This window comes from Syngnathus scovelli, chromosome 6 (genome assembly GCF_024217435.2).
Source record: "Syngnathus scovelli strain Florida chromosome 6, RoL_Ssco_1.2, whole genome shotgun sequence".
Taxonomy (NCBI): Eukaryota; Metazoa; Chordata; class Actinopteri; order Syngnathiformes; family Syngnathidae; genus Syngnathus; species Syngnathus scovelli.
In genome coordinates this window covers 13,162,885-13,188,218 of record NC_090852.1, presented here as the reverse complement: position 1 = coordinate 13,188,218, position 25,334 = coordinate 13,162,885, and the positions used below count along the sequence as shown (strand labels likewise).

Sequence of the window (25,334 nt, the reverse complement as noted above, 5' to 3'; positions counted from 1 at the left end):
GCAGGGAGCTTAATTTGGTCTGATCGCGCAACCGGAGTGCGCCGGGCGCTCAGTGTCGCATTGCTTTAGGAGCGTCTTTGTGTTTTAGGATGGCTTTACTGCTCCCACTTGCTTCCTTTGTAGGCATGATGAGAGTTGTTGTTGCAATCCTCTGAGTAACGAGAACGTAATAACGAACGGAGTCAGTTGGCATGCAGGTCCTCTCGGCTCATCTCGCGAGGTTCGACAACCGAATTTCGTCCGATATCGGAAGCAAACAAATCTCAAATATTTTGTTTGAATACCGATTTCTTTGAGAACCGGGACGTTCGAAAACCGAGGCTCCACTGTATATACATTGTATCCCTAACTTTAAATAAAACATTAAAAAATACATCAGTTTACATATTTTAAGTCTCAGAAAAGATAAGTGCATGATTTTTTCTAAAATTAATACTAACTAACTAACTAACTAACTAACTAACTAACTAACTAACTAACTAACTAACTAACTAACTAACTAACTAACTAACTAACTAACTAACTAAATAAATAAATAAATAAATAAATAAAAAGAGGCGGCTCGGTGGCGCACTAGGTAGCACGTCCGCCTCACAGTTAGGAGGGTGCGGGTTCGATTCCACCTCCGGCCCTCCCTGTGTGGAGTTTTCATGTTCTCCCCGGGCCCGCGTGGGCACTCCGGTTTCCTCCCACATCCCAAAGACATGCTTGGTAGGCCGATTGAGCGCTCCAAATTGTCCCTAGGTGTGAGTGCGAGTGCGAGTGCAAATGGTTGTTTGTCTCTGTGTGCCCTGCAATTGGCTGGCAACCGGTTTAGGGTGTCCCCCGCCTACTGCCCGATGACGGCTGGGATAGGCTCCAGCACGCCCACGACCCCCGTAGGGACAAGCGGTATAGAAAATGGATGGGATGGACGGATCACTGCTGGCTACTGTAGTGGATGTGCAATTACACTTTATTCTTATACAGAAAGATTTTTTCCTCAGGTCACTCTGGTTAGTTTTGGGGGCTTTAGAGTGCCGAGTTGACCACGGCACATGAAGAAATGACCACCTGCAACGTTTGGTTTAGGTTTCATAAGCTTCATGAGTTACAACATACCTTGTCGTATTTATTAGCAATTTTTGGATGGCACCCAGACGTCAGCAGCACAACATATTAAAACCTGCGAGTGCACAATTAAAAAGTAATTCAAATAAATTCATACAGTCCTTATTATTCCTTATTATTCGTTTTTATCAAGGCAGATGGTGATTGGCAAATGACAAGCGATGCTTTTGAGAACCTTCTAAAACAGAAAATGACTGCCCCTCAGTGGCAGATTTGAATAACTACGGATCCCGTGTCGAAATGAGAATGCCCCGATTTGAATCGAGAAGATGACACTTTTGGAAACTTTTGTCAAACTAGCCACTAAATACAGTTCTGCCCGTTCTGCCCAGTTGCTTACTTCAAAAGGTGCACAAGAGGGAAAAAAATAGCAATGACTCAACAATACTCAGTCCCTAAGACTGGTTCTACTAAGTGTCCCATTTAGTTTTTTTTTTAGCATAAAACACATGCTGAGTTGGAGTTTAAATGTGCGGGTTAGCAACACAATCTTAATATGCAATGCAATATGACAATTGTTTGATTCACATTTTTGTGTGTGTTGTAAAAAAATGTGAGTTTTTCCTTTCCTTCATAATTTTTTTTTGTATTTGGCTGTTTCTTAGTGTCCGATGATTGGCTGGTAACACCAGGTACACTTGAAAAGAGAATTCAAACATCAGAATCAGCTTTATTATATTAGTGTACATTTTTAAGAATGCAATCTGTCTAGTTGCCGATGTCGAACTACACAAATGTAGCACAATAAGCGTGTTGTGGGTGATTTGAGTTGTCTTGACGTGTCGCAGCCCATGTAGTGTGACATAATCCATGATCCCACGGCTGTCCGTCAGTTCAATGCGACTGTATTGTAATGTTAGTCATCTTGGTTTTGTTTTGAGGTATTGGTATAAAAAAAAAAAGTCAGTTCGCAACCCTTTATAGAAAATAAAGTGATTTGCATACAAAAAAGAGTGACTTCAGAAATATACATAACATTACGACCTGGGATTTAAAAAAAAAAAATTCCAAAAAAAAAAAAAGTCAACCAAAAACTGTATGCGCAAGACATACGGGCCCTTTATCTGCTTGGCCTGCCAAATTCGTCCAACGTTGTATTTTGTTCATTTGTAAAAACAGTGGATAAAAAACATTGCATTAGCAGTAAGCATGCTTTATTTTAAGACGACGTTTTATTTGGGTGCGTCGTGTAAAATGTGGTTCGTGTATGCAAATTCAGCCCGCAGGAGGGATCTGAGTGAACGCGTAGGAAAACTGACAAGGCCTTGCCAAATCACTTCCCTGCCTTGGAATGACGTCTGACGGGGACTTTGCAGTTATATTTAGCGCCTATATATAGTGGAGTCGCCCCCTAGACTTTGTTGACTCGAGTCTGCAGCAGGGCACCCGCACGGCAGCTTGTTCTCAAACACACCACGTGACTAAAATATTAACATTGTATACTTTGTCTTTCTTAAAATACACACTGCTTTTTATAACAAGCAGGAAAAGATTTCCAACAACCGAACCATCATTTCGCGGGGCGGTATTAAAAGATATAACGTGATTGTTGTTATACATTTCGCATGACTAAAAACATGCGATTTTAATAGAAATTCCATTATAGTGGTTGTAGTCACGATAGATGGGCGCTGAAGCGATGTGGGACAAAGTGAACACACCAGCGATGCTTTGTGGGTAAAGTGCGTCTCGGTATCCGCCCATATTCGCCAAAAGGAGGCCAACCTGAGCAACTAGGCCGGCAGACGCTGGAGCAAATGGAAAGTTCAATCGATTAATTTGCTCACTTGTTTTTGCCCGATCCCGCGTGCTTGTGACACCGAGTGGACGGGTTTCATGCGGGCCTTTCATTGTGGAGCAGGCAATGCAGACATCGTGTAAAACGAGAGGACGATCAGCTTGACTCAGTTTGTCGCCACTTCAGACGCGGAACTCCATTCGTTTAAAGGTAAGACAAATGGGGACGAGACATATAGTTGGCGTCTTTTACAGTTTATTGACATGTGAGATGCACATTCTTAACTTATGGTTCAATGCGTAAATAGTGGTCAGGTTGTGTGGTGTTGTTTGTGAAGTAGGATCTCTTTTCATTGTAAACGCAAACTACGCCCAGTTGTGAACCTACGAGTGTCGGCCCTGCAATGCAGCCCTTTCGGCTAGCTTATCAATGGTAGCGTCGAACTTTGCAACCCCCACTTTAAACCCAATAAATGACATTGATTTTCAGACACAGCAGGCACAGACAGTCGCTTTTCACCACTTGTTTTCGGCAATGACTCTGCAAACAAACGTCAATGTAGTTTTAAGGTCGTGGGTTAGCTCCGAAGCTAGCCTAGCTTTTAGCATACTGTAGCCTGGTTGTCACCGGGTTCGGAGGTTTTCAATCCACCAACCTGGCAACCCTGCTCAGGCTCTCGGTGTACCTTGAAGTCAAATTCCTTTGGACGTTCGAAACCCAGTTTGGGTTGCAAACTTGAGCTTCGACGTGGCACATACATACGTTACTTAAGTTAGTTGTTAGTTACTATTAGTCGGACGATCAGATCCGATGTAAGTAAATAATGTAGAGATTAGATTGTCAGAAGGGCGTTACTTTAGCAAATACGTATGCCGAGGTGTGTATACAATACAAGCGCTAATGTGAAATATTACACATGGTGGATGGACTTTTGAGAACTTTCCAATACCAATTGATATTTTAAGTTGAAGTTATACTACCAGTAATCATTTTGTAAGCTGCTAATTAAGGCATCACAGCAAACGACAGTATTTTGTGTTATGTTTTTACTTCTACACCGGTTGTCACGTGTATGGTGAAAAAAATATATAGTGCAATGAAAAGAATTTACTTTATTTCATCCGTCTATCTCCTATCATGATCGTATTTGCGTCTCAATGCTTAAGTTTAGTCCTGTAATGAGGATTTCTATCTTGTCGGCATTTTTCTAAAGGCGTAACCTAGGAATGGAATTTTGATTACAGAAGCTGAACTTCAATCACAGGCAGTTGCCATATAAACACGATAACGAGCGCAATAGGCATACATTTATTGCAATAGCCCCTCTTCTCAAGTAAGTGTGCATCTTGATGACGTCTTCATCATGATAATGAATCTGGGGGAAAAAAAAGTTCTACATAAAGTGGGAAGCGTAGTGTTACGTTATGCTTCCAAGAATCGTTAAGTGTCGTGAAAAAATCAGCACCTTCATCAGTATTGTTGGTTTTGATTCACATTGCAATTCAGCAAACGTCATGCAACTTGGTTATTTATGCAATACTATGGGATAGCTAAACTAATTGCTTTCTGATGATATGCTTTTCTTTGCTGCTGCAGGTGAATCATGACAGAATATAAGCTGGTTGTGGTGGGAGCTGGTGGCGTTGGCAAGAGCGCACTGACCATTCAGCTCATCCAGAACCACTTTGTAGATGAATATGACCCCACCATTGAGGTAAGTACATGCACACACATAGATATGCATTTTTAGTGTATGAATAGATGTATTTTTATTCTTATTCCTGCCTCCACATTGTGTGTATTTTAGTATGAGCGCAATGATAACCTCTGAAAGTGTAGTTCTGACACGTTCTTCAAGTTGAAGTGTTAAAGACGCCAAACAGGTTTTAATGTCCTTGTCATGTCTTCCAGCTTTCTTAGAGGCTGACCATATTTAGAAAGTGTTGTCACGGAACCAAAATTTTGACTTTGATACTATACCTGTATAAAGTTCCTCGATGCCCGTACCAAAACTGTGCCTCGTAACGCATTTAAGAATTAGCAGAGGTTGCAAAAAATAAAACTGCCTTTTTTAATAAATACTAAATATTATGATATGCGTGTCAGAATATAACAATTTAAGCATAACCAACTTGTTAACAATTTAACATGAGCACACATAAACATTGTGAACCACTCTTGAACACCTGCCTGTTCTATTAGTGTTATGTCTACTGTAATGCAGTACTGAGTGGGTGATGATCATTTTCATGGCCAGATATGCAGCTACATAACCCGTATGATGTTTGGGCAAAGAGTTAGCCCCTTCTGATGTGAAGAATGGATGTTGTTTTATTTAAATAATTATTTTATTTAAATGATGAAATTAATGCCTTAATCGCCTGCATTCATTTAGTTCATGTTTTTTGTTCTTAACATCGTACTGTCTGTTTTTGACGAATGATAGAAATAAGTCGCTGGCGCATGCTTGATTCTCTGTCATTTAGCACACCAATGCTGATTACAACAGCACTGCTCCTTATGATTGACAATCAGGTTGAGAGTTTGAACTGGTCAAAAGTGTAGTTACATTTGTCAAAGATTCATACTGGTGACAATGCTGGTGTCTTTGCCACAAGCGCACACAGTCATTAAAATTAAAGGGGAAAAACACAAGCAAACAAGTTTAACAAATATTAGAAAACGTCCATCTCCCCTCACTGAGTTAAAGTACCGGATTGATAAATGGTACTATACTAATCTTAACGATAACAACCCCTAATCATTTGCCATTTTATATATATGTATAAAATATTACGAAAACGCATGCCCGTCGTCCATGTTGTTGTCTTATGAAGCTCTTATTAATCGATTTGGTGGCTTTCTCCTGTTTCAGGACTCTTACAGAAAACAAGTGGTGATTGATGGGGAGACGTGTCTACTGGACATCCTGGACACTGCAGGTCAGGAGGAGTACAGCGCCATGAGAGATCAGTATATGAGAACAGGGGAGGGCTTCCTCTGTGTCTTTGCCATCAACAACACCAAGTCCTTTGAGGATATTCACCACTACAGGTACAAAGATCATCCTTTGAGGTGGACATGTTATGGAAAATTGAGGATAAGCTGTTCAGATGATGGATGGACTTCACCTATTATGTGGAGCCCAACCCCGATTGTCTCACAATTATCCCATTTTGTCCATGGTGTCATTCTGAAATGGGCGCCGCAATGGACAAAATGGGATGGCTGTGAGTGTCAAAAATATAGTTAGTGCTATTACATCAAACCTTCTCTCTGTTTACATTGTTATTGGAAACGGGGAGACAATAGTAATTTGATGACCCCAAGTGTGCAAAGCTTTTACTGAATTAAAATAAATGTCGTTATTCCAGAGAACAAATAAAGCGGGTGAAAGACTCCGAGGATGTCCCCATGGTGCTGGTGGGCAACAAGTGTGATCTCCCGTCCCGGACAGTGGACACCAAGCAGGCTCAGGACTTAGCACGAAGCTACGGCATTCCCTTCATTGAGACCTCAGCAAAAACCAGACAGGTATGAGTCCAGGCAGGTACACATGTATGCACGCGAGCCTTTTCAGTGCATTTTATTTTAACCAGTTGTAGTTTTCTACATCTTTTCTCATATGGTCCTCCTCACTTAGGTGTATTTCACAAGTTTGCCTTAGTTTATCAGCAACGTTGCTTTTACAGTGCGATGTAAAAGTGTTTGATAATTTATCCCCCCCTTTTTTTTTTATTGCACGTTTGTCATACTTGTATACCAATTTTACGATTTCACTGACAGCACAGGCAAATATAAAGTGCAGTATCTTTTATTGTTCCAATTCACGTACAGCAAGTCGTCGAGGTCCTGAAGTAGGAAAACCATGCCATACATGTTATTATTTTTACACCAGATTTAAAAAGACAGGTTTGCGTTTTTTTAATGGGGCTTTCCCTCCTAATTAGACAAATTGTAGAACTTTTAGATGTTTCAATGCCATCTAGTGGTGAACTAATATAATATGACCTATTGTTGAAGCACAGTATGTGAAGTATGTGCACTATGGTGCCTCAGAGATGATCTGACACGAGGGCGCAAAAAAGAAAAGTGTCAGTATTCCGGATGAATTGAAAGTTCATTCGTCACGGTATACTAATGCCATGGAACTGCGTGATGAATATGTGTGATTAATTGCGGGCCTCATGCAAGGCGGCCCATTTTATCGCCCACTGTAACTGATCAATGTCAGTAATTTGTCTTTCAATGAGGTTCAGGGTAATTGATTGTAGTAACAACAACTGGGTGTTGGAATACTTCCCATGATTTCATTGGTTTCATCTGATGAAGAAAATGTTGTGATTGGTGACTGGGTGGCTGAAGCAGTGAGCCGGTTCCTTGATTGGTCGCTCTGATTTGTTCTGTTATGGTGGAATCAACATGATTTACTTTCCGATTTCCGCATCAGTTCTGCACAAGTTCACTAATGCAATTTCCCTCACAAGGTGATGCTGTTTCACTCCACCTTTGATATCGCTGATTTCAAAGCCTGCTTTGCCTTGGGTTGTTTTCCTTGTGTAGATTTCTGGAACAATGAATTTCTCTTGTGGATGATTAAACCTTTCAAGCAGACAGACATTTAAGACTACAATGAACAATGTTCTTGAATGATAAAAAAACATGATGCATACGTATGATACAAATATTTTGTGTATAGTCACATGACTCAAACAATGTATTGTCATGCTAAAAGTTAGAATGGGTAAATAAAATGGAAGATAACCACAATCAGAAGGAGGTAAGTTTTCCCCAGTTAACTTGCATAGAAATTGAGTTGACTGCTGGTTGAGCCCCCCGAAGCCTCCTTTCCACCGTTTGTGTCCATACGCTGTATGAAGCTGTTCAACGTGCTTTGGTCACTACTGAGGGAAGTTGTGTCTCATGCTGCAGAGAGTGGAAGATGCCTTTTACACTCTGGTACGGGAGATCAGGCAGTACCGCGTCAATAAGCTCAGCAAGGAAGAAAAGACTCCGCGCTGTGTCAAGCTTAAAAAGTGTGTTGTGATGTGAATGGGGTAAGTGTCAGCAGCCTAAACCCTCCGCCCCCCCACCAGCTTTTCTGTGTTTGTGCGTTCCAACTGGATGGTGGAGACTAAGGCGAAGTGGTGTTTGATTCTCCGTGATTTCTACTGGGGCTGTGGTGAGGTGCTAACAGGCGTCTGTATCTCTGTGTCATGGCTTAATGTAATCTGAAGTTGGTGTCACTCTGACTTGGTGTAGTTGAATTTTCTTCTCTCGCTTGTATACTCTTGGTCCAATCTGGGGCACACTGGTTTTTCAATTATTTCCACACACTGTGACATTACAGTAGGTACATATGCACAAGCTAATGAAATAATCAAACCACACGACATCCATCCATCCCCTACATGTTAAAATGTCTTAGGGATGTGGGGAGGGGAGACTGGAGGAGCCTGAGAAATTTCATCAAGTGATAGCAGCACATGCAACAGGGCTAAGCCAAGAGTGGAACCGCAGGTGTTCTCCACCACATGCTCTGCTGTGCATGAAATAAAAGATGGACTGATGTATGGATCAAAAGTGAGCCTTTTCTTTATAAAGGTTGAATATTGGACACATTTCTTATATTGCCTTTCTTGGGTTGGACAGCTGTATCTAATTTTGTGGCACGAAATTTGATAGTAATTAGGGTTGCAGCGGATTATTTCAATCATCGAGTAATCCGTCAATTGTTTTTGATCAATAAAAAACAGAGAGAAAATCCATCTCTTTGTCCATAAATGGCGCATTAAAAATTGGCAAATTAAAAACTGATTGATGACCGGATGATGCCGCACAATTCAAAAGTCATAAATTCCAACTAGAGAGTTTTTGTTATGGCTACCACAAACTTGCTGATGGTGCCATTAGGTTGAAGGCAATATGGTGGCCTTAGCATTTTTGGCATTTTAAAATCAACCCAAAAAACAATGCACTCCGAGAAGTTGCTCAGTGAATACTATGTAACTATTTAAAAATACACAAAGAAATTCTCATCTGGGATTGAAACAAAACATTGAAAGTAAAATTTGGAAAAGGCACCACTAGAGAAAACCAAAATATGTCTATGTTTTTATTTGATGCCTTTATGCCTATTTTATGCTGCAAACCAAATCGCCCTGTAAGAGACAATTCAATAAAGTAAAGTGATGGTACCTGGAACCAAAGTGAGAAATTAAGAGAAAGGCATTGTTTTAGTATTGTTGATGTCATTTTGATGACTGATCTTGCCAGCCCTCATTTGCATATTCTGCCTGTGCCTGCGTGGGTATTCATCTTTCCACCCAGATTTAAAAAAAAAAAACATGCATAGTAGGTCATCAAGGACTCTAAATTCATTATGAAATTCATTGCCAACACTTGCATTTGTTGATTCGTTGTTGCAGCCCTATTGGTGATGATACACGAGCACACCAGCAAATATACAAAAGAAACACTCCTTGACCAAAAATAAGTCAAATTTTCTTTATATTATACTAAAAGAGGAATATGATTTTGCCATACCTTCTACAGTGTAGCTGGGAGATTCACAAAGCTTTGAATGTACGAACATTTTCCATTATTACAAATGATGGCATGATAAATTCACATTAAGTTTTGATTCACATGTATCATTTAAGCCACAATTTATTCCATTGCGGAGCAAAAGGCCTCCCTATCAGCAGTCTGGCCAAGCTACTCGTGTGCAAGAAAGTAACATCATTTCGCTGAAATCAACACACTGAAAGATGTCAGTGCTCTGAAGCCAACCTGGATGATTAATGGAGATCACTCTGAATTTGGGACTCAATCCTTGGCTGAGATCTTTTCGGGAGGGAGGTGTGTTGTGGCTGCGATGAGAAGTTGGCTCACGTTTCGTGAGTGGAGGTCAAAGCGCGTGATTGTTTTTTGTTACTTTTCCCTGCTGACACAAATTCCTCTTGGTAATTCCCCTTTTTTTTCCTCCTGCCAACCTGAAGGCACTGCACAATTATTAAATTATTAACACTGTTCTCACCAAAAGGTAGTTGCATTTACGGTGATATTGTTTATTCCCCATAGAATAAAAACATCATTTCCTGTACATAGACTACTCACAACAATTTAAGGATAGTCCACTTTCAGGTGAAATTGTAGTTTGAAGCTAAAATTTATGATCACCTTTAAGGTGAACTTCCGTCTCTGTTTCGGTTGAGAAACAGAAACTGGAAGAGTCACAGAAAAGGATCAAAGTGGATGTCCTTGGATGTTTATTTTTTGATTCATGCTTCATACTTTCTTGTTGGAAATTTTGCTGTTTAGCTCATTGTTGGAGAACAGCAAGTTTTTCAAGTACAGGAACATTGAAAAGATGGACATTTATATTCAAATGTTTAGAGGTCAGTTTAATTTGAGTAGTAATGGTCATAGTGGAGTCTAGATTAATTCAGAAATTTCACCCAAAGTTAAATATATTAGTTATTTGTGAGTAGTGGTAGATAGTGTATGTTTGTAATGTTCCAATACAAGTTTAGCTAGCTCCAAATCAAAGATTTTAATCCCGCGGGAAATGGTCCACTCCCCTTTCTTGTGGACATCTGTCAAAGTAATCCATTCAGAAGAGTTTCGATCAGTTCAAATGGATTCCCATTTTATTTCTTGAAAGTAACTGCAGCTACTTTTTGTGAAATCGGAGAGGAAATGATTGACCTTTCCATCTAACCATTAGCAATAATAAAATTGCCCTTGAATTGTGTCGCTGTGTCTGATGTCACAGTAGTAACCTTCTTTGCTTTGTTCTTGCAGGGAGTCGATGATGCCTTTTACACGTTAGTACGAGAAATCCGCAAGCATAAGGAGAAGATGAGCAAGGAGGGCAAAAAGAAGAAAAAGAAGTCCAAGACAAAGTGCACACTCATGTGAAAAATCCGAAAAAGAAACTATGTTGAACAGAGAAAGTAATACATTTTGTACATCACACTAAATTATTAGCCTCTTTCTCAATACCCTCTGTAACCAATACTAAAGCTGACCCACTTTGTCTGCCTTCTTATTCTTTGCTACATGGACACCAATAAGCTTTATTTCTTGTATAGTGGCAGTTGCTCACACGCATTGGTTTGATTTTTATGGGTGATGTTGATTTAACAAGGCCCCACGCCCCAGTTGTTGGTAAATTATGTCACAGCACATGCCTGGCAACCTTTTCCATGATAATTGAGTCTTTTCAGCCATAGGTTTTGTCATGGCATGCCAAAGAACGACAATTGGTCCCTCATATGTGCTAATTTCACTGATATGTATGCATGATGATGAACTCCTTTACTAGTCTTCAAAAGTTCTAACAAGTTAAAATAGCAATTAATGATTTGTTTGTATTTTGTGGGGAGTGGCCTCTTTGTATTTTTTTTTTTTTTTTTTTGCATGCATGCATTTTTCCTCAGAGGACATGCATAAAGTGTGTGGTTGATTGGGTGGACAAGTCAAGATCAAGTCTTCAGTAATGTTTACGTTGTTGTTCGTACATGACTAATTTTACGATCCTTGTTAGATCCGTGCTTTATTTGCTGGGTTTTACACACCCACAAAAGTAACACTTTATTTCCTATGTGCTGTTGTTCATATGTTAAAGGTTTGATTGTAGGAATTTTTTCTCTCAATTTTTTTTTTCTTCCCCCCAAGCAGTCAAAGGCAGACATAATGTGTAGGACCACTTTATTTTTATTTTTTATTATTATTTCTAAATCACGAGGTTCTCATTGTTTTTAGGTAAAATGAAATTTTGCATATCCCAATATATCCTCTTCAGACCTAAAGGTTAGAGATACGATTAAAAGTTCTTTGTGGTTGTGAGCGGTAGAATGCAGCTTTCTTATATGCTGCTTGTTTTCAGGTTTTCCTTTAAAGGATTTAGTCCCTTCAAAGTGTTGCAATGATTTCCGACTACTTTAGAAAGAGGTTATCCAGCAAAGTAATTGCTCACTTTTTGTGACAAAGTTGTTGATGTAAGTGATGCTAAGTTGTAAATGAGGCACAACTTGCCATAAAATTAGCCTCTTTTGGGCAATATTGTTTAAAAAAAGTACAAGCTTCTCTTGTGGGTCAGCTTATATTTTGCCTTTCCATGTTTGATTTGAGCTGATTTCCCTTTAGGAGATGGGTCTGCCTTCCAGGTTTGCATCAGATTCTGTGTAGATGGCAGGGAGACTAAAGACGTTTCGATTGACAACGTGCTCAGAAAATGCACAGGAAGCTGTTTGAACATTTCAGAGTTTCAATAAGAGACCTTTGCTTTTTACAGGTGCTTTGATTCTTCATTGAGTTTGTTCCCAGAAAGCCGGTTCAATGACGGCGCCCCATTTAAAGACTTTCACAATCAGTGTTTTGCTGGTTCGAAGTTAGTGGCCCCATTATGTTTGCCAAGACGGCACGGCACAGGCCACTCAGGATGTCGCTGCACCAGTTTAAAGTTCCACTGGGGGTCAGCCTAGGCATTTTGAAGGCTTTTAAAGGTTGTCTTTTACCTGTTAAGTGTTTTGTTTTGAACCCTGATTGTGTGCCAACAGCTGATTTGATTTCTCACATGAATCACTTAAACCTTGATCATATGTTATGAACCTTTGTATAGTTGTGATACGGAAAGGTGCATATTTTGTAAATCGGTGTGTGTTGTCCAGAATGTTGCTTTAATGGACTTTCTCTGTGCTTAGTGTGTGACTAGTGTGTCTGTGTCCAGGGTTAGGGGAGTGAATGAATGGCCACTTTGCAACATGTCGAGTGGTAATCTGATCTCAAATGCGTCTATTTTTTGCCATGAATCTCACCACTCCTATTTAATGTGTATTAAAGAACATCAAAAGTAAGCAGACTGTATATTTTTTTTAAGGTTTTCAATTATACTGTAGAATTAATTATCTGTAGGCATCTAACCAACTTGGTTGGCTAGAAATGAAAAGGATACATTTGTGAAGTATCCAAGCTTGATTGAGTTTAACTCTGAAATGCACTTCATTTCCCACAGTTTTAAAATGGTAATTCAATTGGCTTTTGTCTTTTCATAAGCTATTGCTTGTGACTGACCTGCGTCTAAAAACAAAACACTAAAAATGCGAAACATATATTTTTTTTTTTACTATCACGTTTGGCCAGCAGGGTGCAATGTTCATGCAGTCCTGTAAGATGAATTCCCAGCCAGCGTGCAGTGGCACGTTCGTATGGCGCGGGAAGTTATCATCAATTTTGTGACAATCCACATTTATTTTCTATTAAAAAAGTATATATATATATACTTCACTATCAATGCAAACCACATATATAATGGGCAGAACAATCAATTGCTCTTCCCCTGACTTAAATCCACTTTTTGTCAACCACTTTGCTGAACATGCAGCAATTTCTTTTTCCGATGTGAAATTATGTATCTTGGCTTAATAAGGGTTGGCAGATACTATAAAAAGACAAGTAGACAGACTAAAATACGGGGGTGGTGGTGGTGTGGGGGTGTAATCACTGTTAGTTTAATACCAAATCTGAATACGCGCACAACGTCGTGCCCAATAACCGATGTTCAGATAGGAGCAAAAGAGGTGGGACCCTTCACCTCCATTTGTCAAGACTGACAGATAATGACCAACTGTGGGAGGAAGCATTGACGTTTATATAACCTAGTTTCCACACTTATTTTAATAAATAGAGGTGACAAGATGCATTCTCCAATACAGGTGCTTAGAAAGTATGTGTGCCTATCCTGCTGGATCTATTTGTTATAATAAAATGCAGGAGCGATTCTAGGATCAGATGTTTAGGGGTGGTGCATGTGTTTGTGTGTCTGCATGTGCGTGTGTTTGGAGGGGGACTAGTGCTCATGAGCAGGAATGCTTCAAGGTCTGAAGGAAAACATCACTTTGTGGATGTTTTTGGATGAGGAATTAGCATTTTAACATTGCCATAAGCTAAAAAAGGTTTAGCATGATATGGATCCTTTAAGATGGGTGTCAAGCACATGGACTAGTATATGGTCAAACAGGCTTCAACAGTAGCCACCTGCAAAAAAAAAAAATCCATGGAGTGGTGCACCAACTGGATACAGATGCAGACTTGCTGGTTCTCCTAAATTTCAATGCCAGTGCCAGCCAATGCATGAATTTTGATGGGAATATCTGGCAGAGTGCCCCTGTCAGAAGAAGCAGGAATTCAAGATGCACCTTCAAAAGGTTCTTTGATGTGCATTACAAGCACATCCATTGCCAAGATGAAGTGTTGCTATGGCGACCTTTACTTTAATCCGACTATTTAGCTCACATTGATTCGCTTGGCTCGGGACAATGTCTTTGTCAGTTAACACTGGGGTTTTCAACTGGTTTTGTCCAAGGGACCACCAAGAAGCAACAAGGAGACCACTGCTTTGGTGGAATATTGTAAACACATGGACACGTGTATTTTTCTAGAAAATGGTGCACCATATATGTCATTAAGTCCTCATGTATATCTGTAGACATTTAAGAATAAATTTGCCAGTTCAAGCAAGTGTCCCAATTGGTTCAAATGGTTGAAATAAAATAATGTGTATTATTGGAGTGCCGTGTTACCTAGCCCTCCAATTTATTTGTGCACATTAATCAATCAATGGGATCAAATGTAATGGGATCTATAATTCAATAAATTGGTTAAATTGATTGGGCCAAATCCCAAAAATTAAATATAGCGTGTTCTCATCATGTGACAATACTATAAAGCAGGGGTGTCCAAGTCCAGTCCTCGAGGGCCGCATCCCTCCATGTTTTCCAAGTTTCCCTCGTTAAACACACCTGATTCAATGATCAGGCTCCTGCAGAACGTGAGGATGAACTGATCATTTGAGGACTGGACTTGGACACCCCTGCTATAAAGGCTTCAATCATATGCTCCAACAAAGTGTTCAAAGGATCAGCTTTTTGTAGTCATATTTGATGACTAAAGTCCCAATAATCGTGAGCAGCAGGGGGGGAGGGCCCCATTTCAACCCCTTACACTGAGTGCCAAGCAGGGAAGAAATGGGTACCATTGTTATAGTCACTGGTATGACTCGGCAGGGGTTTGAACCCACAACCTCCCGATCTCAGGGCGGACACTCTCCTCTTAGGCCACTGAGCTGGTAAACATTTGTATCGTAGTATAACACTTATAGTCGTTTTAAATAACCTATATACGCCTAAATATTGTTATCCAATATATCTACTGCAATTTCACATTAGATTGCTGGTTTGAAATTTGCTTTTAATATTATTATTTTTAATAAACATTTATGTTAAAACTTGTCTGGCGTCTTATTCCTTGTTTCGCTTGTGAGCTGCTCCATAAAACCATACATGTTCCAGAGCCTGAGAGCAAGGCTTCCATAGGGTAGTGGTTAGTGCTCTGGGCTGTCACCCCAGCGACCTGGGTTTGAATCTCAGTGGGACCCAAAAAATTTTCACTGATCCTGTCTTCTTGTGAGCTGCTCCATAAAACCATACATGTTCCATGGCCTGAGAGCAAGGCTTCCAAAGGGTAGTGGTTAGTTCTCTGGGCTGTCACCCCAGCGACCTGGGTTCGAATCTCAGTGTTACCCAAAAACTTTTCACGCTTGTCTTCTTGTGAGCTGCTCCATAAAACCATACATGTTCCATTGTCTGAGAGCAAGGCTTCCATAGGGTAGTGGTTAGTGCTCTGGGCTGTCACCGCAGCGACCTGGGTTCGAATCTCAGTGGGACCCAAAAAATTTTCACTCTTGTCTTCTTGTGAGCTGCTCCATAAAACCATACATGTTCCATGGTCTGAGAGCAAGGCTTCCATAGGGTAGTGGTTAGTGCTCTGGGCTGTCACCCCAGCGACCTGGGTTCGAATCTCAGTGTTACCCAAAAACTTTTCACGCTTGTCTTCTTGTGAGCTGCTCCATAAAACCATACATGTTCCATGGTCTGAGAGCAAGGCTTCCATAGGGTAGTGGTTAGTGCTCTGGGCTGTCACCCCAGCGACCTGGGTTCGAATCTCAGTGGGACCCAAAAAATTTTCACTCGTCTTCTTGTGAGCTGCTCCATAAAACCATACATGTTCCATGGTCTGAGAGCAAGGCTTCCATAGGGTAGTGGTTAGTGCTCTGGGCTGTCACCCCAGCGACCTGGGTTCGAATCTCAGTGGGACCCAAAAACTTTTCACTGATCTTGTCTTCTTGTGAGCTGCTCCATAAAACCATACATGTTCCATGGCATGAGAGCAAGGCTTCCATAGGGTAGTGGTTAGTGCTCTGGGCTGTCACCCCAGCGACCTGGGTTCGAATCTCAGTGGGATCAAGTTAGGGTTAGAGCTAAGGCTAGGGTTTTGGTTAGAACTAGGGTTAGGGTTGGGGTTAGAGCTAGGGTTAGAGGTAGGGTTAGGGTTAGTGCGATGGTTAGGGTTAGAGTTAGAGCTAGGGATGGGGTTTAGGGCTTGGGTTAGAGTTAGAGCTAGGGTTAGAGTTAGTGCGAGGGTTAGAGCACTAGGGAACGTGAGCTGGGTTTAGACCGTCGTGAGACAGGTTAGTTTTACCCTACTGATAATGTGTCGTCGCAATAGCAATTCTTAGGGCGCTTAGGGTTAGAGTTAGAGTTAGAGCTAGGGTTGGGGTTAGGGCTTGGGTTAGGGTTAGGGCTTGGGTTAGGGTTAGAGCTAGGGTTAGGATTAGGGTTTGAGCTAGGGTTAGGGTTAGAGTTAGTGCGAGGGTTAGGGTTAGGGCTTGGGTTAGGGTTAGAGTTAGGGTTAGGGTTAGAGCTAGGGTTAGAGTTACTGCGAGGGTTAGGGTTAGAGCTAGGGTTAGAGCTAGGCTTAGGGTTAGAGTTAGAGCTAGGGTTGGGGTTAGAGCTAGGGTTAGGGTTAGGGCTTGGGTTAGGGTTAGAGCTAGGGTTAGGGTTAGAGCTAGTGTTAGAGTTAGTGCGAGGGTTAGGGTTTGAGCTAGGGTTAGGGTTAGAGTTAGGGTTAGAGTTAGTGCGAGGGTTAGGGTTAGAGCTAGGGTTAGAGCTAGGGTTAGGGTTAGGGTTAGAGCTAGGGTTAGAGGTAGGGTTAGGGCTAGGGTTAGAGGTAGGGTTAGAGCTAGGGTTAGAGTTAGTGCAAGGGTTAGGGTTAGAGTTAGGGTTAGGGTTAGAGCTAGGGTTAGGGTTAGAGCTAGGGTTAGGGTTAGGGTTTGAGCTAGGGTTAGAGCTAGGGTTAGGGTTTGAGCTAGGGTTAGAGCTAGGGTTAGGGTTAGAGCTAGTGTTAGGGTTAGAGCTGGGGTTAGGGTTAGAGCTAGGGTTAGAGCTAGGCTTAGGGTTAGGGTTAGAGTTAGAGCTAGGGTTGGGGTTAGAGCTAGGGTTAAGGCTTGGGTTAGGGTTAGAGCTAGGGTTAGGGTTAGGGTTTGAGCTAGGGTTAGGGTTAGAGCTAGGGTTAGAGTTAGTGCGAGGGTTAGGGTTAGAGCTAGGGTTAGAGCTAGGCTTAGGGTTAGGGTGAGGGTTAGAGCTAGGGTTAGAGCTAGGGTTAGGGCTAGGGTTAGGGTTAGAGCTAGGGTTGGGGTTAGAGCTAGGGTTGGGGTTAGAGCTAGGGTTAGGGCTTGGGTTAGGGTTAGAGCTAGGCTTAGGGTTAGGGTTAGGGTTAGGGTTAGAGTTAGAGCTAGGGTTGGGGTTAGAGCTAGGGTTAGGGTTAGGGCTTGGGTTAGGGTTAGAGCTAGGGTTAGAGTTAGTGCGAGGGTTAGGGTTAGAGCTAGGGTTAGAGCTAGGCTTAGGGTTAGGGTTAGAGTTAGAGCTAGGGTTGGGGTTAGAGCTAGGGTTAGGGTTAGGGCTTGGGTTAGGGTTAGAGCTAGGGTTAGGGCTTGGGTTAGGGTTAGAGCTAGGGTTAGGATTAGGGTTTGAGCTAGGGTTAGGGTTAGAGTTAGAGTTAGTGCGAGGGTTAGGGTTAGGGCTTGGGTTAGGGTTAGAGCTAGGGTTAGGGTTAGAGCTAGTGTTAGAGCTGGGATTAGGGTTAGAGCTAGGGTTAGAGTTAGTGCGAGGGTTAGGGTTTGAGCTAGGGTTAGGGTTAGAGTTAGGGTTAGAGTTAGTGCGAGGGTTAGGGTTAGAGCTAGGGTTAGGGTTAGGGCTTGGGTTAGGGTTAGAGCTAGGCTTAGGGTTAGAGCTAGGGTTAGAGTTAGTGCGAGGGTTAGGGTTTGAGGTAGGGTTAGGGTTAGAGTTAGGGTTAGAGTTAGTGCGAGGGTTAGGGTTAGAGCTAGGGTTAGGGTTAGGGCTTGGGTTAGGGTTAGAGCTAGGGTTAGGGTTAGGGTTTAAGCTAGGGTTAGGGTTAGAGCTAGGGTTAGAGTTAGTGCGAGGGTTAGGGTTTGAGCTAGGGTTAGGGTAAGAGTTAGTGCGGGGGTTAGGGTTAGAGCTAGGGTTAGAGCTAGGCTTAGGGTTAGGGTTAGGGTTAGGGTTAGAGCTAGGGTTAGGGCTAGGGTTAGAGGTAGGGTTAGGGCTAGAGCTAGGGTTAGAGTTAGTGCGAGGCTTAGGGTTAGAGCTAGGGTTAGGGTTAGAGCTAGTGTTAGGGTTAGAGCTGGGGTTAGGGTTAGAGCTAGGGTTAGAGCTAGGCTTAGGGTTAGGGTTAGAGTTAGAGCTAGGGTTGGGGTTAGAGCTAGGGTTAGGGCTTGGGTTAGGGTTAGAGCTAGGGTTAGGGTTAGGGTTTGAGCTAGGGTTAGGGTTAGAGCTAGGGTTAGAGTTAGTGCGAGGGTTAGGGTTTGAGCTAGGGTTAGGGTTAGAGTTAGGGTTAGAGTTAGTGCGCGGGTTAGGGTTAGAGCTAGGGTTAGAGCTAGGGTTAGGGTTAGAGCTAGGGTTAGAGGTAGGGTTAGGGCTAGGGTTAGAGGTAGGGTTAGAGCTAGGGTTAGAGTTAGTGCGAGGGTTAGGGTTAGAGTTAGGGTTAGAGTTAGGGTTAGGGTTAGGGCTTGGGTTAGGGTTAGAGCTAGGGTTAGGGTTAGGGTTAGAGCTAGGGTTAGAGCTAGGGTTAGGGCTAGGGTTAGGGTTAGAGCTAGGGTTGGGGTTAGAGCTAGGGTTGGGGTTAGAGCTAGGGTTAGGATTAGGGTTTGAGCTAGGGTTAGGGTTAGAGTTAGTGCGGGGGTTAGGGTTAGGGCTTGGGTTAGGGTTAGAGCTAGGGTTAGAGTTAGAGCTAGGGTTAGGGTTAGAGCTAGGGTTAGAGTTAGTGCGAGGGTTAGGGTTAGAGCTAGGGTTAGAGCTAGGCTTAGGGTTAGGGTTAGAGTTAGAGCTAGGGTTGGGGTTAGAGCTAGGGTTAGGGTTAGGGCTTGGGTTAGGGTTAGAGCTAGGGTTAGGGTTAGAGCTAGTGTTAGAGTTAGTGCGAGGGTTAGGGTTTGAGCTAGGGTTAGAGTTAGGGTTAGAGTTAGTGCGAGGGTTAGGGTTAGAGCTAGGGTTAGAGCTAGGGTTAGGGTTTGGGTTAGAGCTAGGGTTAGAGCTAGGGTTAGGGCTAGGGTTAGAGGTAGGGTTAGAGCTAGGGTTAGAGTTAGTGCGAGGGTTAGGGTTAGAGTTAGGGTTAGGGTTAGAGCTAGGGTTAGGTTTAGGGCTTGGGTTAGGGTTAGAGCTAGGGTTAGGGTTAGGGTTTGAGCTAGGGTTAGAGCTAGGGTTAGGGTTTGAGCTAGGGTTAGAGCTAGAGTTAGGGTTAGAGCTAGTGTTAGGGTTAGAGCTGGGGTTAGGGTTAGAGCTAGGGTTAGAGCTAGGCTTAGGGTTAGAGTTAGAGCTAGGGTTGGGGTTAGAGCTAGGGTTAAGGCTTGGGTTAGGGTTAGAGCTAGGGTTAGGGTTAGGGTTAGGGTTAGAGTTAGTGCGAGGGTTAGGGTTTGAGCTAGGGTTAGGGTTAGAGTTAGGGTTAGAGTTAGTGCGAGGGTTAGGGTTAGAGCTAGGGTTAGAGCTAGGGTTAGGGTTAGGGTTAGAGCTAGGGTTAGAGCTAGGGTTAGGGCTAGGGTTAGAGGTAGGGTTAGAGCTAGGGTTAGAGTTAGTGCGAGGGTTAGGGTTAGAGTTAGGGTTAGGGTTAGAGCTAGGGTTAGGGTTAGGGCTTGGGTTACGGTTAGAGCTAGGGTTAGGGTTAGGGTTTGAGCTAGGGTTAGAGCTAGGGTTAGGGTTTGAGCTAGGGTTAGAGCTAGGGTTAGGGTTAGAGCTAGTGTTAGGGTTAGAGCTGGGGTTAGGGTTAGAGCTAGGGTTAGAGCTAGGCTTAGGGTTAGGGTTAGAGTTAGAGCTAGGGTTGGGGTTAGAGCTAGGGTTAGGGCTTGGGTTAGGGTTAGAGCTAGGGTTAGGGCTTGGGTTAGGGTTAGGGTTAGAGCTAGGGTTAGGGTTAGGGTTTGAGCTAGGGTTAGGGTTAGAGTTAGGGTTAGAGTTATTGCGAGGGTTAGGGTTAGAGCTAGGGTTAGAGCTAGGCTTAGGGTTAGGGTTAGAACTAGGGTTAGGGCTAGGGTTAGAGGTAGGGTTAGGGCTAGAGCTAGGGTTAGAGTTAGTGCGAGGGTTAGGGTTAGAGCTAGGGTTAGAGCTAGGGCTAGGGTTAGAGCTAGGGTTAGGGTTAGAGTTAGGGTTAGGGTTAGGGTTAGAGCTAGGGTTGGGGTTAGGGCTTGGGTTAGGGTTAGAGCTAGGGTTAGGGTTAGGGTTTGAGCTAGGGTTAGAGCTAGGGTTAGGGTTTGAGCTAGGGTTAGAGCTAGGGTTAGAGCTAGGGTTAGAGCTAGTGTTAGGGTTAGAGCTGGGGTTAGGGTTAGAGCTAGGTTTAGAGCTGGGGTTAGGCTTAGAGCTAGGGTTAGGATTAGGGTTGGTTTTTTTTTTTTAAAAAAACTACCGTGAATGGTAGTTTTTTTTTAAACTACCATTTTTTTTTAAAAATGAAAACGCTTTATTTTTTCAAAAAAAAACTACCATACACGGTAGTTTTTTTTAAACTACCATTTAAAAAAAAAAAAAAACTACCATACACGGTAGTTTGAAAAAAAACTACCGTGTATGGTAGTTTTTTGTAAACTACCATTTTTTTTTAAAAAAAAATGAAAACGCTTTATTTTTGAAAAAAAAGAAACTACCATACATGGTAGTTTTAAAAAAAACTACCGTGTATGGTAGTTTTTTTAAAAAAAAAATGGTAGTTCAAAAAAAACTACCATACACGGTAGTTTTTTTTGAAAAAAAACGAACCCTAACCCTAACCCTAGCTCAAACCCTAACCCTCGCACTAACTCTAACCCTAGCTCTAACCCTAACCCTAGCTCTAACCCTAGCTCTAACCCTAACCCAAGCCCTAACCCTAACCCCCGCACTAACTCTAACCCTAACCCTAGCTCAAACCCTAACCCTAGCTCTAACCCTAGCTCTAACCCTAACCCAAGCCCTAACCCTAACCCCCGCACTAACTCTAACCCTAACCCTAGCTCAAACCCTAATCCTAACCCTAGCTCTAACCCCAACCCTAGCTCTAACCCCAACCCTAGCTCTAACCCTAACCCTAGCCCTAACCCTAGCTCTAACCCTAACCCTAACCCTAGCTCTAACCCTAACCCAAGCCCTAACCCTAACCCTAACTCTAACCCTAACTCTAACCCTAACCCTCGCACTAACTCTAACCCTAGCTCTAACCCTACCTCTAACCCTAGCCCTAACCCTACCTCTAACCCTAGCTCTAACCCTAACCCTAGCTCTAACCCTAGCTCTAACCCTAACCCGCGCACTAACTCTAACCCTAACTCTAACCCTAACCCTAACCCTAACCCTAACCCTCGCACTAACTCTAACCCTAGCTCTAGCCCTAACCCTACCTCAAACCCTAGCCCTAACCCTAGCTCTAACCCTAACCCTAAGCCTAGCTCTAACCCTAGCTCTAACCCTAACCCTCGCACTAACTCTTACCCTAACCCTAGCTCAAACCCTAACCCTCGCACTAACTCTAACCCTAGCTCTAACCCTAACCCTAGCTTAAACCCTAACCCTAACCCTAGCTCTAACCCTAACCCAAGCCCTAACCCTAGCTCTAACCCTAACCCTCGCACTAACTCTAACCCTAACTCTAACCCTAACCCTACCTCAAACCCTAACCCTCGCACTAACTCTAACCCTAGCTCTAACCCTAAGCCTAGCTCTAACCCTAACCCAAGCCCTAACCCTAACCCTAGCTCTAACCCTAACCCTCGCACTAACTCTAACCCTAACTCTAACCCTAACCCTAGCTCAAACCCTAACCCTCGCACTAACTCTAACCCTAGCTCTAACCCTAACCCCAGCTCTAACACTAGCTCTAACCCTAACCCTAGCTCTAACCCTAACCCAAGCCCTAACCCTAACCCTCGCACTAACTCTAACTCTAACCCTAACCCTAGCTCAAACCCTAATCCTAACCCTAGCTCTAACCCTAACCCAAGCCCTAACCCTAGCTCTAACCCTAACCCAAGCCCTAACCCTAACCCTAGCTCTAACCCCAACCCTAGCTCTAACTCTAACCCTAACCCTAAGCCTAGCTCTAACCCTAGCTCTAACCCTAACCCCAGCTCTAACCCTAACACTAGCTCTAACCCTAACCCTAGCTCTAACCCTAGCTCAAACCCTAACCCTAGCTCTAACCCTAGCTCAAACCCTAACCCTAACCCTAGCTCTAACCGTAACCCAAGCCCTAACCCTAACCCTAGCTCTAACCCTAACCCTAACTCTAACCCTAACCCTCGCACTAACTCTAACCCTAGCTCTAACCCTACCTCAAACCCTAGCCCTAACCCTAGCTCTAACCCTAGCTCTAACCCTAACCCTAACCCTAACCCTAGCTCTAACCCTAGCTCTAACCCTAACCCTCGCACTAACTCTAACCCTAACTCTAACCCTAACCCTAGCTCAAACCCTAACCCTAACCCTAGCTCTAACCCTAACCCAAGCCTTAACCCTAGCTCTAACCCCAACCCTAGCTCTAACTCTAACCCTAACCCTAAGCCTAGCTCTAACCCTAGCTCTAACCCTAACCCCAGCTCTAACCCTAACACTAGCTCTAACCCTAACCCTAGCTCTAACCCTAGCTCAAACCCTAACCCTAGCTCTAACCCTAGCTCAAACCCTAACCCTAACCCTAACCCTAGCTCTAACCCTAACCCAAGCCCTAACCCTAACCCTAGCTCTAACCCTAACCCTAACTCTAACCCTAACCCTCGCACTAACTCTAACCCTAGCTCTAACCCTACCTCTAACCCTAGCCCTAACCCTACCTCTAACCCTAGCTCTAACCCTAACCCTAACCCTAGCTCTAACCCTAGCTCTAACCCTAACCCTCGCACTAACTCTAACCCTAACTCTAACCCTAACCCTAGCTCAAACCCTAACCCTTGCACTAACTCTAACCCTAACCCTAGCTCTAACCCTAACCCAAGCCCTAACCCTAACCCTAGCTCTAACCCCAACCCTAGCTCTAACTCTAACCCTAAGCCTAGCTCTAACCCTAGCTCTAACCCTAACCCTCGCAGTAACTCTAACCCTAGCTCTAACCCTAAGCCTAGCTCTAACCCTAACCCAAGCCCTAACCCTAACCCTCGCACTAACTCTAACCCTAACCCTAACCCTAGCTCAAACCCTAATCCTAACCCTAGCTCTAACCCTAACCCAAGCCCTAACCCTAACTCTAACCCTAACCCAAGCCCTAACCACAACCCTAGCTCTAACCCTAACCCTCGCACTAACTCTAACCCTAGCTCTAACTCTAACCCTAACCCTAGCTCTAACCCTAACCCAAGCCCTAACCCCAACCCTAGCTTTAACCCCATCCCTAGCTCTAACTCTAACCCTAACCATCGCACTAACCCTAACCCTAACCCAACCTGTAACCCTAACCCTAGCTCTAACCCCAACCCTAACCCTAGTACTAACCAAAACCCTAGCCTTAGCTCTAACCCTAACCCTAACCCTAACCCTAACCCTGTTTTGATCCCACTGAGATTCGAACCCAGGTCGCTGGGGTGACAGCCCAGAGCACTAACCACTACCCTATGGAAGCCTTGCTCTCAGACCATGGAACATGTATGGTTTTATGGAGCAGCTCACAAGAAGACAAGAGTGAAAATTTTTTGGGTCCCACTGAGATTCGAACCCAGGTCGCTGGGGTGACAGCCCAGAGCACTAACCACTACCCTATGGAAGCCTTGCTCTCAGACCATGGAACATGTATGGTTTTATGGAGCAGCTCACAAGAAGACAAGCGTGAAAAGTTTTTGGGTAACACTGAGATTCGAACCCAGGTCGCTGGGGTGACAGCCCAGAGAACTAACCACTACCCTTTGGAAGCCTTGCTCTCAGGCCATGGAACATGTATGGTTTTATGGAGCAGCTCACAAGAAGACAGGATCAGTGAAAATTTTTTGGGTCCCACTGAGATTCAAACCCAGGTCGCTGGGGTGACAGCCCAGAGCACTAACCACTACCCTATGGAAGCCTTGCTCTCAGGCTCTGGAACATGTATGGTTTTATGGAGCAGCTCACAAGCGAAACAAGTAATAAGACGCCAGACAAGTTTTAACATAAATGTTTATTAAAAATAATAATATTAAAAGCAAATTTCAAACCAGCAATCTAATGTGAAATTGCAGTAGATATATTGGATAACAATATTTAGGCGTATATAGGTTATTTAAAACGACTATAAGTGTTATACTACGATACAAATGTTTACCAGCTCAGTGGCCTAAGAGGAGAGTGTCCGCCCTGAGATCGGGAGGTTGTGGGTTCAAACCCCTGCCGAGTCATACCAGTGACTATAACAATGGTACCCATTTCTTCCCTGCTTGGCACTCAGTGTAAGGGGTTGAAATGGGGCCCTCCCCCCCTGCTGCTCACGATTATTGGGACTTTAGTCATCAAATATGACTACAAAAAGCTGATCCTTTGAACACTTTGTTGGAGCATATGATTGAAGCCTTTATAGCAGGGGTGTCCAAGTCCAGTCCTCAAATGATCAGTTCATCCTCACGTTCTGCAGGAGCCTGATCATTGAATCAGGTGTGTTTAACGAGGGAAACTTGGAAAACATGGAGGGATGCGGCCCTCGAGGACTGGACTTGGACACCCCTGCTATAAAGGCTTCAATCATATGCTCCAACAAAGTGTTCAAAGGATCAGCTTTTTGTAGTCATATTTGATGAAGGGAATGCCATGTTGCATCAGAGATAAAATCTTTTTTTCTGACACATTCCTAAGAAGTAAATGCCAAGCAGATTGTGAGGGGAGACAGTGAACACGCTTCAAACACACATACCTGCTCATACATCTATATCCTCACAGAGATGTCGTAATTAGGTTGACAGGAAAGATTTGGTCGTGAAGCAACTTTTCCACCATTCATTGTTTATTGGCATTGCTATTATAGGGATATTAAGTGTTACAAAACAGGTATGCTGAAAGCCTAAAATTTAAAAAGAGAAAAGTATGTGCTGGCATCACCTTTAAATAGGACACCTGATTCAAATGCATTTTTTCCACAAAATTACAAACTCACTGACTGA

The 25,334-nt window shown here is 43.2% G+C and overlaps 1 protein-coding gene across 2 annotated transcripts; it reads left to right on the top strand.

The window, feature by feature from the left end:
- Positions 1 to 2,544: 2,544 nt before the first annotated feature.
- kras (v-Ki-ras2 Kirsten rat sarcoma viral oncogene homolog) lies at positions 2,545 to 12,711 on the top strand. Of its 2 annotated transcripts, XM_049721969.2 has the most exons (6): positions 2,545 to 3,058; positions 4,445 to 4,562; positions 5,724 to 5,902; positions 6,223 to 6,382; positions 7,781 to 7,905; positions 10,655 to 12,711. In XM_049721969.2, exons 2-5 carry the CDS (start codon positions 4,452 to 4,454, stop codon positions 7,898 to 7,900), a joined length of 570 nt encoding a protein of 189 aa, XP_049577926.1. In that variant the 5' UTR covers positions 2,545 to 3,058; positions 4,445 to 4,451; the 3' UTR covers positions 7,901 to 7,905; positions 10,655 to 12,711. The 2 variants fall into 2 exon arrangements, with proteins under 2 accessions (XP_049577926.1, XP_049577927.1); XM_049721970.2 differs by lacking the exon at positions 7,781 to 7,905 and having other exon boundaries at positions 2,557 to 3,058.
- The last annotated feature ends 12,623 nt before the right edge of the window (positions 12,712 to 25,334 follow it).

Excerpts from the sequence above, each read along its gene's own strand:
- kras (XM_049721969.2), top strand. The coding sequence starts at position 4,452 with ATGACAGAATATAAGCTGGTTGTGGTGGGAGCTGGTGGCGTTGGCAAG. Across the intron at positions 4,563-5,723 it reads AATATGACCCCACCATTGAG|GACTCTTACAGAAAACAAGT; the intron begins GTAAGTACATGC and ends CTCCTGTTTCAG. Across the intron at positions 5,903-6,222 it reads GAGGATATTCACCACTACAG|AGAACAAATAAAGCGGGTGA; the intron begins GTACAAAGATCA and ends TCGTTATTCCAG.